Genomic DNA, 13,234 nt, shown 5'->3' with positions numbered 1-13,234 from the left:
CATGACTAGTGAATCGGCTCTTGCTGCTAAGTCTATAATTCGTCATTCTTATTCATCAGTACCATTTATACCAGGGCTGTTCTAGGATGTATATGTCTCGCCAACCAGCTTTACTTTTAAAGACCCGTTGCATGGACGACCAAACAAGGGCATAGCATGTTGAAACCATGGGAATAGCTGTTATATCTATCATCCCAGATAAGGACAATAACAGAAGCTATAATAACTGCACAGCAACGATATAGTCACTCACAGACTAATAGTGCCATGGGGAATGAGAATACTATTAAAGCCATTTATTCTCTCTTGGACAGGGTTCCAGTGGCATGTCTCTCTGATATAGGGATACCAAGTAAATATAAGAATCATTTAATATCTCAATGTCCAAGTCTGGGAGTATCAGTGTCTTGAGAGCCATACAACCTCAGACTATATATACATCCACCAAAACTACGTACATAAATCTACCTACTACGCACACCAATTTCCTAAAAATTTGCAAATCTATAATTGTACGAAGTTGGCACTGTAATTGATTAATTATCAAAGCAAAAATAAAAATAAATGACCGCTGTGTCATTGTGTTTCCAAAGATTTATGAGAGGAGTTTTGTGGGCAAATCACGGCCATCTCTGGTAAAAGGCAAGAAATGGGTTCTGCACTAATTTGTCCCACTCCTCAGGTATGTTTCTCCTAATTACTTTATAATATCCTCCCCTGCTAATTTTGGCTGTTCGGCTGCACTTGGAGGGTCGGAGTTCGAACCTCGCCCGCGATTTGTTTTCCTTCCGACCCCGCATATTGTTATTATTTGGATTTGGATACGAACGTTGGAGCTTCTCTTCAGATCATTTATCAAGGCCTACAACATATTTAACGCTTTTATTTAACGCTTTACAAAATGTCGTCTGCTGCCTGTATCTTCTGCAAGATCATCAAGGGTATGTCAATTGTCTACATGACTATATCTACGCTCTCTATCGCATTGTCCAAGTCGACACGTCATAGCAAAATACGGATTGCCTGACATGCTTCTTTCGGCTATACAGGAGATATCCCTTCATTGAAGATCTTCGAGAGCGACAAGGTCTTCGCTTTCCTCGATATCCAGCCGCTGAGCCGTGGCCATGCGGTGCGTATTATTCCATCCGATTCCTCTTCCCCGCATCCGGCGTATTCGTCGTGGCGGGCCACCAGCGAGCCGGAAATACGGTGATAGCTTCAGCAATCGAAGACCGATGATTAAGAAAAAGAAAGAATACCAAACTGACAATATGCACAGCTTGTCATCCCCAAGTTCCACGGCGCAAAGTTGACCGATATCCCCGACGAGGACCTGGTTGAGATCCTGGTAAGTTGACGAGAGAAGAACCCAGGACAATGAAGAGGGTGAAGAGGAGCGTCAATGTCTTCGATTTCTGATTGAATTCGATTACATTGCCTTGGGGACCTTGGGAGCACTTCCGCAAGGTCCCTTCCAGACCCGGAATTGGATTGGCGAACAGGGACATAGCTAACCGAGATGTACGCCGACAGCCCGTCGCGAAGAAGATTGCCAAGGCCAGCGGCGCCGAGGATTTCAATGTCCTGCAGAACAATGGACGCATTGCGCACCAGGTCGTTGACCATGTGAGTTTCAGTTGAGGATCTCTAATATGTGTTAGGGTGCTAACCAGTCCTTTCTAATAGGTCCACTTCCACATGGTATGCTCTACTATCTTTTGGATATTTGGTCTTACGCGTGAAATCGCCTTTGGAACATACACTAACAAGACAATAGATCCCCAAGCCCAACGAGAAGGAGGGTCTGACCATTGGTTGGCCTTCCCAGGAGACGGATATGGCCAAGCTCAAGGCTCTTCACGAGGAGATCAAATCGAAGATGTAAATAGCTTTGGCTTAGGCGACAACGCACTCGATAATGAAAAGCGAGCTGTTTCTATTTGCCTCATGAGAACAGCTGTAAACATTTCACGTTATTCTGTAGAAGGAAGGACTATGCTGCTAGTTTGGGTAGATGGGTTACTAGAAATACTGAAGTAGGAAGGCAAGTTGGATCTACTCCCAGGACTCTGCTCCGTTGAATGTATATCAAAATGTTCGTATATCCTCTAGTTAATAAGAACCAAGTCTGTATGCTACAAACATGCAAAATCAAGACTCGGAATATCTCAGGTAAGATGGAAATCAACATCTAACACACCACCCAACTAATGTACTCCGCGCAGCTTATGCCGATGTGCTCTCTGCCTTCTTCTCCGAATCAGGATAGAAGTTAATCTTCCCACCGCCCTGAACGACATTAAGTCTGTCGTAGAGCGAGCGAGCCCGTACATAGGGGTCAAGAACCCAGTATTGCGTACGCAGCTGCTCGATCAATTTGTTCCGCTTCTCCTCGGCCGCAGAGGCAGCGTCAGTCTCCTTCTTGAAGCTGGCGCGGATCCACTCAACGGTGGTATCCTGGATCTCCTTGGCGAGCTTTTGGCGCTCGGCCATCAGGGTCTCCCGCGTTTCCTTGTCGGCCATCTTGGGATTCTCATTCTCCGGCACCTCGACGTATTTGTATTCCCAGTCTTCGTCGCCTTCGAGCTCTTTCATGATCTGGCTTGGGTGGATGAAGTTTTCGAGATCCTGGCGGTTCTTCGTGAAGTGAATCTTCGCTGCGACGACTGGGTCGAGCCAGCCCTTGATCACGCTCCAGATGCCTGGGTTGGGGTTAGAAAGGGGTGCTTTATAGGGGATGCTGGGATACGAACTTGAGAATAACCAAGGAGCCTTGTGGATGAGCACTGCTCCGAGAGACTCGGGGTAGTTGGCTTCGAAGCACTTGATCATGAATTTCACGGGGGCGTAGTCCTGGGAGATATCAGTATATAGCGTGGACCATGTTAAGATGAGAAACTTACCATGTTGGCCATACCGAAGTCCGTCATATCAAAGATAATAGTCTGTAAGAGTCAGCTACCGAGACACAATCCTCACACCGGAATACTTACCGCAGTCTCAATCGGCGGCGCAAGCAACAGACGCGCAGTCTCGATGGTATAAACAGTAAACCGCTCCAACCCTTCATTATCCTGATCACCAGCCTTATGCAAGCGCACACGGACAACACAGATGGGCCGACCAGCGCGATCAACACCGTGCAGGAAACTCTTACCTAGACGCATCTGCGTGAGGAAGTCATCACCCTTCTTCTTCTCCTTGGGATCAGAGCCCCTGTGACATCTTCACAGCCGATGCCTCGCCGTTGAACATGATATCGTCGTCGACATGCATTTCCAGCAGTCGCCAGCGCATCGTGGAAATCAACATAACAAGCGCCTTCTTGGTGTCCCACTTGCGCGCCCGCAGGAACCGCAGCAGCAGCGAGTCCGGGTTGTCGCCCTTGACCATGCTCCAGAATGCTGTCCGGATCTCCTCGGGCTTCATGTCCTCCAGCGCCTGTTTGAACTCCTTGGACTGGCCGTACTTGTCGTCGCCATCGGCGATACTGATTGAAGATATGCTGGGAGAGGGGCTACTGTTGGAATCGCTTTTCGTGTCGTCTTCGTCCGCGCGGCCAAAAAGTCCCCATCGGCTCTTGGACTTCTTCTTATCCTGGGCTGGGGCGGGTGTTGAGGCATCGGTGGTGGCGGTGGATGGGGGCGCTTCGAGTTCTTCGAGTGTGAGGCCGAAGACTTTGAGTGTCAGGACCCAGAATTCCTTCAGTTTGACTTCTTGCTCTGGGGTGAGGTTCCCGACTGTTCCGGGGGCGGGTTCGGCGGGCATCGTCGCGAGGGTATCGATTATTCCGAGGAAGGGTTTTTGAGGGAGCTGGGGCTGCGAAGGGATTGTGTCTTTGGGATTGAAGTATCTATCCTGGAGCCAAGCGCCTCCTCCAACGACAGCGAGAGTAAATGTAAGGGTCCAAAAAGATGAAGCCTTCTTTGGTTCTGGGTATGTGGAGAATGGTCGCGCGACTGAATACCGGGCGATAGGGAACTTGGCCGAAGGATATAGACGGCGTAAGATTGTACCACGCATAAGCAGTATAATTGATGTGATATGGTGATATGAGTGAGCACTAGGTCTTAGCCCTGGGAGAGAGGAGGGAAGAAAATGTGAGAGCGGAATCAAGGATATGACGATGCGGGGAAGATCATCCCCTACTATAGGTATATAGTGTAGGATGATAAATTAATTCGAGGTATTAATTTCTATTTACATCGAGTCCGTCTAATATATATTTTGTACAATCCAGTTCTCATCTCAAAATTGCAAGTATAGAAGTGTCGCGTGCGAGATTTCCGGGGAGATCAACAATCCCAAACGCAACCCACTCAACATCACTCTGACAATAACCCACTTACCCACTGTCTAACAGCAACTACGCCTATTATCCTTCGCACATTATCTCTCATTGACACTACTGCCGATCGCATTCTCAGACACACCACAGACATGGACGCACCGCGATCATCCTCGCGCCCGAGACCCTCATCCAGGCCCACAACCCCTCTACGCCCCAACTCGCGCTCTTCATTACGGGAGGCCCACGGATATGGAAATAGCATTGGAAATGCAGGATACACACAACCCGCCATCAATGCCTTGGAGCCGCAGTTCGCCGAGCTGGCCGATTCGATGGCAGATCTCGAGGCCAACTTCATGCACTTGCAGCTGATGCACGAGAGCCTGACGCGCTTCAGTGAGAGTTTTGCCAGTTTCCTCTACGGATTGAATATGAATGCATTCTGTGTGGATTTCCCAGAGGTATGGTCGCAAACGCGTCGCCGACAGTCGTGGCAGTGGTGACAGTGCGCGACAGAGTTGCTGATTCGTTCGAAACAGGCTCCGATTCCAGACTCGTTCAAAAAGGCCAAGCAGGACGAAGAAGAAAAAGGTATTGCAAGGGCTCTCTGTGGGACCTACCCAGGTGCGGTGAATCAAAATCGGGGTTGCTAACAGCCATCCAGAGGCGGAATCAGAACCAACACGACCAATTGATGACGGCGAGATGACCTTTATGTGAGTCTAGAGAGCGATATGACAAATCCGCTACAGGAGGACACTTGAGCTAATAGGTTTACGCTACAGGACTACGGACACGACCTTTGTCGAGAATCCCCCGAGCACCACCACCTCCTCTAGACCGACGTCCAAGTATGCTGCGGGCTCACGAGCATCGTCGCGTGGCACTGCTCGTGGTGCAGCAAGCAGCCGGTATACTACACGAGGCACTGCGCGCGGCGCTCGTCCCAGCGCACTCCCTCGGGGCAGAGGGACTGGGACTCGGTAAAGAGCTGTATGTCTGAGCGCTTAGAATGGCCTGATTATGGACAATCAGTTCATACTACATGTTTGACTATTGGCATCCAAGAGCTGGACCTTTACCTGTAGCTTTCACCTGCAATGGGCTAGCGCATCTGCCTTTCATTACGATTCCTTAGAAATGACCATTTAATGAAATTATATGTCACCCAGAGGTTGTACGACATTAAGATCAACCCTATATACATAAATAGTAAATAAATACTTCCCATCCTAAAAAAAAACAAAGGCCTCTTCTGCCTTCTGCCATTGAAATGTCCGATCTCTTATCCGGCGGTAAATCGGTAAATCGGGATCAGGCGAAAAACCACCGCCCGATGGCAAACCAACCTCCCCACTACTTTTGAAACCATCAGGGAAACCTGAACCCCATTCGTTGGATAATATACTTTTATATTTATATTCATTGCTGTTGAATAGGGTTCTATTATCTGATCTCCGGTTGTGACGTCGAATAAGGTCATTTCCAACCCTTTGTGGACTGTATAGCTTCCCTCTGTTCGTCTACTATTGTCCCTATTCACCTGCTTTCGTGAGTCTTATTGTTCCATTATACTCTGATTGATCACATTGTTGATATCTATTGTCCCTACAGTGCAATGCTGGCCCTATTCAGGAGGAGTCCTTGAGACTGTACCTGGTCTTTTTATAACCGGCCTTTCTCTCTCCCTTGAACACCCTCTTTTAGCCTCTCTTCTTGTCTCCACGTGGATAGAAGTCTGGAACTTCTATTAACGTGTTTTTACTACATATCTTTGCATCGTGCTTCTGATTAACCCTAACCTTCTCCCTTCCACCCTATCTCTTTTACTCTCTCTTCTCATCCACACTCATGTCGCTCACTATGGCATCCCTCGATTCTGTCCAGCTTCTTTCTGAGGCAGCATTTGGATGTGGTAAGAATTGGGAAAGGCCGTGACTCACCTGTGCCCAGCTGACCTCCCCCTAGTACATCTTGCGGCTATTCTCTCCAAAGACGAGAAGACTGCTGGCCAGTTCAGAGAGGAATTCTGCAAGCAATACAAATTGCTAGCTCCGTTCTCAAAGACCGAGACGGTTGCTGTTCCAACTACTGGCCTCCGAACTGTGGAGTCCCTCAAACCGAAGTATCACTGTTTGAGTTGCGCAGAAGTATGCCTGGGTTCCAAGCGAGCAGAACATACTGCAGCGACTGGCCATGCATTTTGTAAGCCAATGATTTTTGACTCATCAAGCTGTCCATACTTACACAGTGGTAGATATCGAGTCCCGAAACCGCTTTGTCTTCTGTGAGAAGTGTGTCGATTTCATCTATGATCACACCCTGGACAGACTCCGTGGCCCTTCTGGCAAGTTTGAAGCCATTGGTGAGTCTCGGGCAATTCCAAATTATTCAACTCGTGGACATCTACTAATGTCAGATAGATGGGCGATCCATTTGGGCCGAAGACTCGGCCTCCGAGGTCTACGTCAAGAACAATGCTTACAAAAACCCATGCGCCATCCGCGGGGCTCGTGGTGTTTGGAACATGGGTCAAACGTGCTATCAAGCTTCTATCTTGCAGGCCCTGCTGCACGACCCTAGCCTCACTGCCTATTTCTTGGGAGGTGGCCATGACGTCCACACATGCATGATCAAGGAGTGTCTCGCTTGTGCTACAGCTGAAGTCTTCATGGAATTCAACAGCGCCGAGAGAAACGACGCAGTCTCTGCAGCCGTACTTCTTCACCATGGTTGGCAAAAATCCAAGGTACGTCGAGGTCCGAGTTGCACAACAGAACTGGCTAACTAGTTTACAGGAGATGCGTGGATACCGCCAGCAAGACGCCCACGAATACTTCCAATTCCTTGTCAATGAACTGCACTCATCCACTCCCGGACACGTGGACAGCTACGATAAGACATGCGAATGCTTCTTCCACCAGATGTTCTACGGCGAACTGCGCAGCAGCGTCATGTGCCACAAATGCGGCCAAACCACAAACACCCACGACCCCATCGCCGATCTGAGTCTTGATGTCCAGCTTCAGCACAAGAAGCGCAAGCTCGGTCGCTCTACTTCTTCTACTACTGGAACCCTCCTCGGCTGTCTGGACAGCTTCACTGCCGCTGAAGATCTCCACGCCGATGCTGCTTACCACTGTGAGAAGTGTGGTAACACCCCCCAGCGGGCTTCGAAGCGCCTGCAGATCCGCAAACTCCCTGTTATGCTTTGCATGCAGCTGAAGGTTTGTTTGAGTTTCTGACTGCCTTAAATGTGCGCGTGCTGACTTTCGTATAGCGTTATGAACACTCCTCGAACTCATCCGAGAAAATGAATGGTCATATCGACTTCCCTTTGTCTGTGAACATGCTGCCGTATACGGTCAGAAAGGACAACCTTCCTGTTGACATGTCGAATTACATGTACGACTTGTCCACCGTCATCGTCCACCAAGGAACAATGGACTCTGGACATTATTATGCCTACACCCGTATTGACCACGACAAGGTTTGTTCTACTATATAACCCTTGTCCCGTCTGTGTCCGTGCTAATGAGTTACCTTTATAGTGGGTACTGATGGATGACAACAAGGTCACCATCGCCGGTGTGGCGGAAGTCCTCCGCCAGGATGCCTATCTCCTGTTTTACAGCGCCCGCTATCTCCGGGCTGAGAAGGCAAAGAAGTAGATCTCTTGTGCGCAGACCACAGATAGGCTTTCAATACAATTAATCAGTTTCATACGTCGATAGCCACTTGATTCCTTCGCATATTCTAGTATCGCTATACTATTGTAGACTTGGACATACACGGGATATCAGCTAATCTTGATGAATGGGAGCACATTTCAATTTGTATATCCTCCCCCAGCTTCTAGAGCAGTTTTTTCAATATTACAAGTGAAGCGGGAAACCGCAGTTTCTACCAGTTCGAATACCTTGAAGACTAGCTTTCCAGTGGCTCGTCCTCAGCCAATCCCTTCGTTCCCTCCGCCCCAATCCAATTCCACCCCGAGGCACTGAAAATATCAACGTAGTGGAAAGCAAGAGCTCTTTAGCCCTCTCATTGACAGTAAATTCGTCGGTTCCAATTTGTGGCTTTCGAGTTCATTGCGGTCTCCAATGAAGCCGGAGTAGGTAGGTTTTAAGAATGGCTTAACAGAGCCAGTAGTGTCCGAAGGGTGACAATGTCAGAGAGATAGCAAGGAGAGCAAAGTGCGTTGAGTTTTGATTGAATGAGGATGAGGCTTGATGTCAGTGTGTGTATAAGAGCAGCTGTGGTATCTTCTCATCGGGCCTGTTGGTAATAATCAAATATAAAAAAGGTGGGCGGTGTCGTGGTTTCGAGAGGCTCATACATGAACTGTGACTTCATGAAGAAATCGAAAGGCCGTTGGAAGGTGTGAGCGCGTTCGCATCGCAGCGGTACTAAGAGGACCTTGGAGGCACGAGCACGATAACATGATGGCGAGTCGAGGGGCCCTGGCCATGGACTCGATAGAAATCGATGATCATCGCCGAGAGGCCTTTAGTAGACGTCGAATTGATGAGAACGATGAGAATACGGTGCGATGGAGCGGAAGGATGACAGCCATGTGCTAGATCAAGGCTGGAAGTGGCAGCTTGAGGAGGACTGGCAGGATCCCATTTCCAGTCGCCAATAGACAATTGGAATATGGCAAGAGGGTAGTCAACCTGGTCACATCGGAATGAACAGTTTCGGGCTTTCGATTTCTTCAAGAAGTAACAGTTCATGCATGATCCCCTTGCAACCACAACGTCGCCCATCTTTTTGTTTTTGAATATTGCCACCCGGCACGATGAGAAGACACCAGAGCTGCTCTTGCACCGACATCATGTCTCACCACCACGAGGCACCTGGCCAATGCACTGACCGAGCATATACTTGCTGTTCGTGATTCCGAACACCACGGATTTGCAGAATCCCCTCCTGAACAGGCTAGTCAACCAGACCACCAGGGTCTTGTTTTGCTTCGGCAATTGGGACAGTAAGGCTAAATTGCATGCCGTCAGGGTTCGGTTGGAGGTCTTCATCAAGACCAGTTGGCCGGTTGAAACATACTAAGCACTTTCCTCGGACCTTGACATAGTTCGGATCTCTGTAGATCTGGAACTGTTGCCGGATACCTTGAAACTGGACGTGCCGTTGATGTTTTCTTGAGCTGGCATCCTCTACCGCTGGTTCTTCTTCCTGGGATCGCTTTTTCCCCGGGAGGATGTGGTGAAAAATAAACATATATATAGAATATATCGGAACGAGAGGTAGATGTAGAAGTGATGAGGCCCTACCCAGGAGATATGATCTTCCAAGGTGACAAGGGAAGAGGAGAGAAGAAGGAATCTGTATTCTCTGCAAAGAACTAAGGCTAGCTAAATAGCTAGTGGAAGCCTAACAAACAAGGCATATGTCTTAACACTAGGTACACCATTCTTAAGGGGCAAACATCATTCCGCTCTATATCAGCATACAGCCGCTTATGTGCTACCTCTATAGTGGGTATTGACGGACGATAAAAGGGTAACTGCAGCCGCTGTTGCTGTCGTCCCTAATGTGCCCCATCAGGGTGGTGACCTGCTTTTCTACAGTATCTGCTCTCTCTGGACTGAGCATATGTTAAAAGAGCACGGCTTTTTTTTAACTATTTCTTCTTGTCTCTTGGTATTAATCACCAACTTCTTCTGCACCCCTCTATGGTTACAAACGGCAATATGCACCCCCCGATGCACTTTCCCGAGATTATCCTGATTATCCTGCTTATCCCGAAATATATCACCGAATTGACGTGTCACTCTTTCTTGGCTTTGTCTCAATTCTCATATCTAGTCTAGGCCAATTGTCCCGTGACTTTGGGGAAGAAGATGGCCACCGGTCCTCAGGAACGGATGGAGAAAGGGACAGAAGGGCTTTATTTCAAGAGCAGGTGAGTTGTTTTGGCTGTACATGATGGCTGCTAATATCTCGATATTTCCGGGGTAAGTGAATTCAAAAGAGAATTACAGTCGATCGTGCTGTATTACGAACTAGTGGCTTTATGCACATAACGTTATGAATTCCCGCCACTACGGCTAGTATATTGGATTTACAAGAGTAGCCCACGTTGTCTTTGTTATTTTATAGCTCCAGAAAGTTTTAGATTTAAGTCAAAATGTCTGTTAACAGCATACCCCAAAGAGAAATGTCAGCTAAAGGCATCAACCTTGAAAATACTTGAAGTATAAGATCTGGCAGCCTGAGGCACCAAGATGTGGTGATCGCCCATTGGTCACATGATCCACCAAAAAAGCTAGCGCAACTCAAGCGAGTTGGCCCGTGCCCTATTCCCCATTGGGGCAGCACACAACGCAAATTCCAACCCTAACTCCTGTCTCCGTTCTTAACGCCCAACGCCAGCGACCCTCGTCCCGTCAACAACCCCGTCAACTCCCAGGTCCCGCCTTTAAAACCTCAAGATGACTCACGAGAGCGTTTGGTACAGCCGGCCCCGCAAGTAAGTCGAAACCGCACCACGCACACACCAGGCACTATCTCGAAAAAGAGCGACAAGCTAACCGGAATTTCTCTTCGCTCGATAGGTACGGCAAGGGCTCCCGCGAATGGTGTGTTTACCCTACTACAATTCCCCGATGAACGGTCCAGTCGACACCGAGAATGAAACTTGGAGGAGGCCTGGATGGAATCGAAAATCGATATAGAAGGAACGGAATTGCTAATATTTGTGCGCCTTCAGCCGTGTCTGCTCCCACCGCGCCGGTCTGATCCGCAAGTACGGCGTAAGGAGAAACCGATCCCTCAAGCATATCGCGTATTGCAATATGTGACGTGACATGGACTTGTGTGGCTAATATGGATTGTTTTAGATGAACATCTGCCGTCAGTGCTTCCGTGAGAAGTCCACCGACATCGGTTTCACCAAGGTTCGTTTCAATTCCTCGCTCGGCAGTCCTATCCGATCCCATTCGAATGCCACACAATCACATTATCCGACATGAAAATCCAATCGACAATCGACAAATCTGCCCAGCCACTACGACCACACATGCACACTGCAAAAAACACAACACTAACCACAAGTTTCTCAACCTACAGTACCGCTAAACGAGCAAAAAAACTGACTCCCTCCTCTCGAACCGTTCGCATCCACGAAATCCATCTACGCACCCGGCTCGACTACGGTAGCGTCCAGTGGAGCAATGTTTCAGACGAGCTCAAAAATGGCGTCTTTGATGTTTTTGTGAATGGAGGAATAGACATCGGGCCTGCGTGTCCGGTGTCTCGGGGTTGCGAATCAAACCAGATCTTGGCTCCGAGGGGAGGATTTGGGGTTGTTGCATGGAGTGTCTTGAAAAACGAGGATTTATGTTATTTCCCTCATCCTGGTTTTTTCTTAACAATTTCAATGACGGAATTTTTCTCTGGGAATCGCTTCTGCTCCGGCTTGCTGTACAATTTGCTCGTGGTCTGGATGCGGGTGGGCGTGCTGCTTGCACGGCTATTCTTGTCTCTGGATTTGGTGTAGCTTTTGATATTTGGCTGGGTGAGCCTCGTGAGGTGCACCGATTATACTTTAGCCTGCGAATTCTTCGTAGCGGCTTTGATGTCGGCAGACCAGATTACCTGGTCACGTCTACTTCTAAGTACATTTCGATGCCTCTGCTGGGTACATACCTAGGTAGACAATCTAGATGACGGCTCATTTGTTGCAGGGCTCTATACGGGACCACTAGCAAGGCATACACTCATTCTTATACAACAGTGTACTATGTAATCAATGAAACTGACATATTCGCACGGACTTCATTTTGATAGGGCGAACATGTGGTTTCCCTGGTTATAACTACTTGTGACCCGCGTTTCACCAAACGGGCAGGTGTCCCCGCAAGAAGATCTCGGGAAGCATTCGGAGTAATCGGGGTACGGAGTAGACTAGACTTCAAAATAAAGGATCCAAAGAGAACCAAGACATTTCTATTTCTTCTCTTCCTATTACTCGCTATTTATCCAAAGGAAGGACACAATATCAGAAGCCTGCCGAATATCGTCATCACGACCGATTATTGATTCCATGTCCTTATCCATCGGACCTCTAGAAGCCTCGGAAATCTCCGATTATGTACGGATACAACTCACTGCGTTTCCGTCCACTACCGCTCGCATCTTGTATGCACCTTCAACGGAAACCGCAGACGAGGCACGATCCAAGAACCTGGAGCTATTGAAAAACGATCCTCATGTCTATTTCCAAAAGGTTTTTGACCCACTCACGGGAGATATAATGTCCTATGCGAAATGGAAAATTTATCCGACTGGGCGAGACGAAGCAGACATCAATCCTCAAAGTGTTGATTCATCTCAAGAAGCTGCAGGAGGATGGGAAGCTCAAGCAAAGAGAACCTTTCAAAACGCCCTTTCTCAATATCTGCGAGATTTCATGGGCACTCAACCTTTTTACCGTTCGTTTTCTCTGGTCCAACAAAATGGTTAGCAAGAAGGACATTGCTCATGCAGAAATTCACTAGATTTGGACATGCTCATGACGGATCCGCGATTTTCAAGGCGAGGTGCTGCGCAGAAAGTCATAGAGTGGGGTATTGCCGAGGCGGATAGCAGACAAATTCCCATCTATCTTGAGAGCAGTCTGATAGCAAGACCATTGTATGAGCGGAATGGATTTCAAGTCGTCCAAGACTTCACCATGGACCTCGCAGATCATGGTGGGGTTGGGGTCGAAAAAGTCACGGTCATGATTCGGACGCCAAGGTCTGCATGAAAATGACAACTTGAGATACTGGGGCATGCTTGGTACACGATATCGAATATATACAATTTTCTTACCTCGTTTATACGTATCCGCGTATCCTTATAAATAGACACGGCGGTCATAAATCGGCACAACCAAAGTATCACCCAATTCACCACCCTCAATTGACGTTGTAAGCC

At 48.2% G+C, this 13,234-nt stretch overlaps 9 protein-coding genes across 9 annotated transcripts; 5 read left to right on the top strand and 4 right to left on the bottom strand.

The window, feature by feature from the left end:
* Window positions 1-901: 901 nt before the first annotated feature.
* Window positions 902-1,888, top strand: N7471_000175 (HIT family protein; the record flags this gene model as incomplete). The annotated part of the gene is made up of 6 exons (XM_057272896.1): window positions 902-941; window positions 1,050-1,132; window positions 1,283-1,351; window positions 1,537-1,629; window positions 1,690-1,704; window positions 1,781-1,888. 6 exons carry the CDS (start codon window positions 902-904, stop codon window positions 1,886-1,888), a joined length of 408 nt encoding a protein of 135 aa, XP_057141075.1.
* A 341-nt stretch (window positions 1,889-2,229) lies between these two features.
* Window positions 2,230-3,170, bottom strand: N7471_000174 (CRAL-TRIO domain-containing protein; the record flags this gene model as incomplete). The annotated part of the gene is made up of 4 exons (XM_057272895.1): window positions 2,230-2,705; window positions 2,757-2,856; window positions 2,907-2,948; window positions 2,997-3,170. 4 exons carry the CDS (start codon window positions 3,168-3,170, stop codon window positions 2,230-2,232), a joined length of 792 nt encoding a protein of 263 aa, XP_057141074.1.
* Window positions 3,171-3,210: 40 nt separating this feature from the next.
* N7471_000173 (uncharacterized protein) lies at window positions 3,211-4,026 on the bottom strand (the record flags this gene model as incomplete). The annotated part of the gene is made up of 1 exon (XM_057272894.1): window positions 3,211-4,026. The coding sequence occupies one exon, from the start codon at window positions 4,024-4,026 to the stop codon at window positions 3,211-3,213; it is 816 nt and encodes a 271-aa protein (XP_057141073.1).
* Window positions 4,027-4,443: 417 nt separating this feature from the next.
* N7471_000172 (DASH complex subunit DAM1) lies at window positions 4,444-5,281 on the top strand (the record flags this gene model as incomplete). Its single annotated transcript, XM_057272893.1, has 4 exons — window positions 4,444-4,755; window positions 4,834-4,885; window positions 4,959-5,010; window positions 5,080-5,281. The coding sequence occupies 4 exons, from the start codon at window positions 4,444-4,446 to the stop codon at window positions 5,279-5,281; spliced, it is 618 nt and encodes a 205-aa protein (XP_057141072.1).
* Window positions 5,282-6,157: 876 nt separating this feature from the next.
* Window positions 6,158-7,965, top strand: N7471_000171 (uncharacterized protein; the record flags this gene model as incomplete). The annotated part of the gene is made up of 7 exons (XM_057272892.1): window positions 6,158-6,209; window positions 6,263-6,499; window positions 6,552-6,659; window positions 6,718-7,043; window positions 7,093-7,521; window positions 7,575-7,784; window positions 7,846-7,965. 7 exons carry the CDS (start codon window positions 6,158-6,160, stop codon window positions 7,963-7,965), a joined length of 1,482 nt encoding a protein of 493 aa, XP_057141071.1.
* Window positions 7,966-8,703: 738 nt separating this feature from the next.
* N7471_000170 (uncharacterized protein) lies at window positions 8,704-9,063 on the bottom strand (the record flags this gene model as incomplete). The annotated part of the gene is made up of 1 exon (XM_057272891.1): window positions 8,704-9,063. One exon carries the CDS (start codon window positions 9,061-9,063, stop codon window positions 8,704-8,706), a length of 360 nt encoding a protein of 119 aa, XP_057141070.1.
* Window positions 9,064-9,235: 172 nt separating this feature from the next.
* On the bottom strand, window positions 9,236-9,532 carry N7471_000169 (uncharacterized protein; the record flags this gene model as incomplete). The annotated part of the gene is made up of 1 exon (XM_057272890.1): window positions 9,236-9,532. The coding sequence occupies one exon, from the start codon at window positions 9,530-9,532 to the stop codon at window positions 9,236-9,238; it is 297 nt and encodes a 98-aa protein (XP_057141069.1).
* Window positions 9,533-10,631: 1,099 nt separating this feature from the next.
* Window positions 10,632-11,286, top strand: N7471_000168 (40S ribosomal protein uS14; the record flags this gene model as incomplete). Its single annotated transcript, XM_057272889.1, has 4 exons — window positions 10,632-10,784; window positions 10,870-10,893; window positions 11,025-11,067; window positions 11,155-11,286. The coding sequence occupies exons 1-4, from the start codon at window positions 10,747-10,749 to the stop codon at window positions 11,284-11,286; spliced, it is 237 nt and encodes a 78-aa protein (XP_057141068.1). The 5' UTR covers window positions 10,632-10,746.
* Window positions 11,287-12,359: 1,073 nt separating this feature from the next.
* Window positions 12,360-13,064, top strand: N7471_000167 (GNAT family N-acetyltransferase; the record flags this gene model as incomplete). The annotated part of the gene is made up of 2 exons (XM_057272888.1): window positions 12,360-12,747; window positions 12,814-13,064. 2 exons carry the CDS (start codon window positions 12,360-12,362, stop codon window positions 13,062-13,064), a joined length of 639 nt encoding a protein of 212 aa, XP_057141067.1.
* Between the last annotated feature and the right edge of the window lie 170 nt (window positions 13,065-13,234).

This window comes from Penicillium samsonianum, assembly GCF_028829775.1.
Source record: "Penicillium samsonianum strain IBT 33392 chromosome Unknown utg000001l_segment0_segment0, whole genome shotgun sequence".
In the NCBI taxonomy this organism is placed as follows: domain Eukaryota; kingdom Fungi; phylum Ascomycota; class Eurotiomycetes; order Eurotiales; family Aspergillaceae; genus Penicillium; species Penicillium samsonianum.
This window is presented reverse-complemented; position numbering and strand designations above follow the sequence as displayed.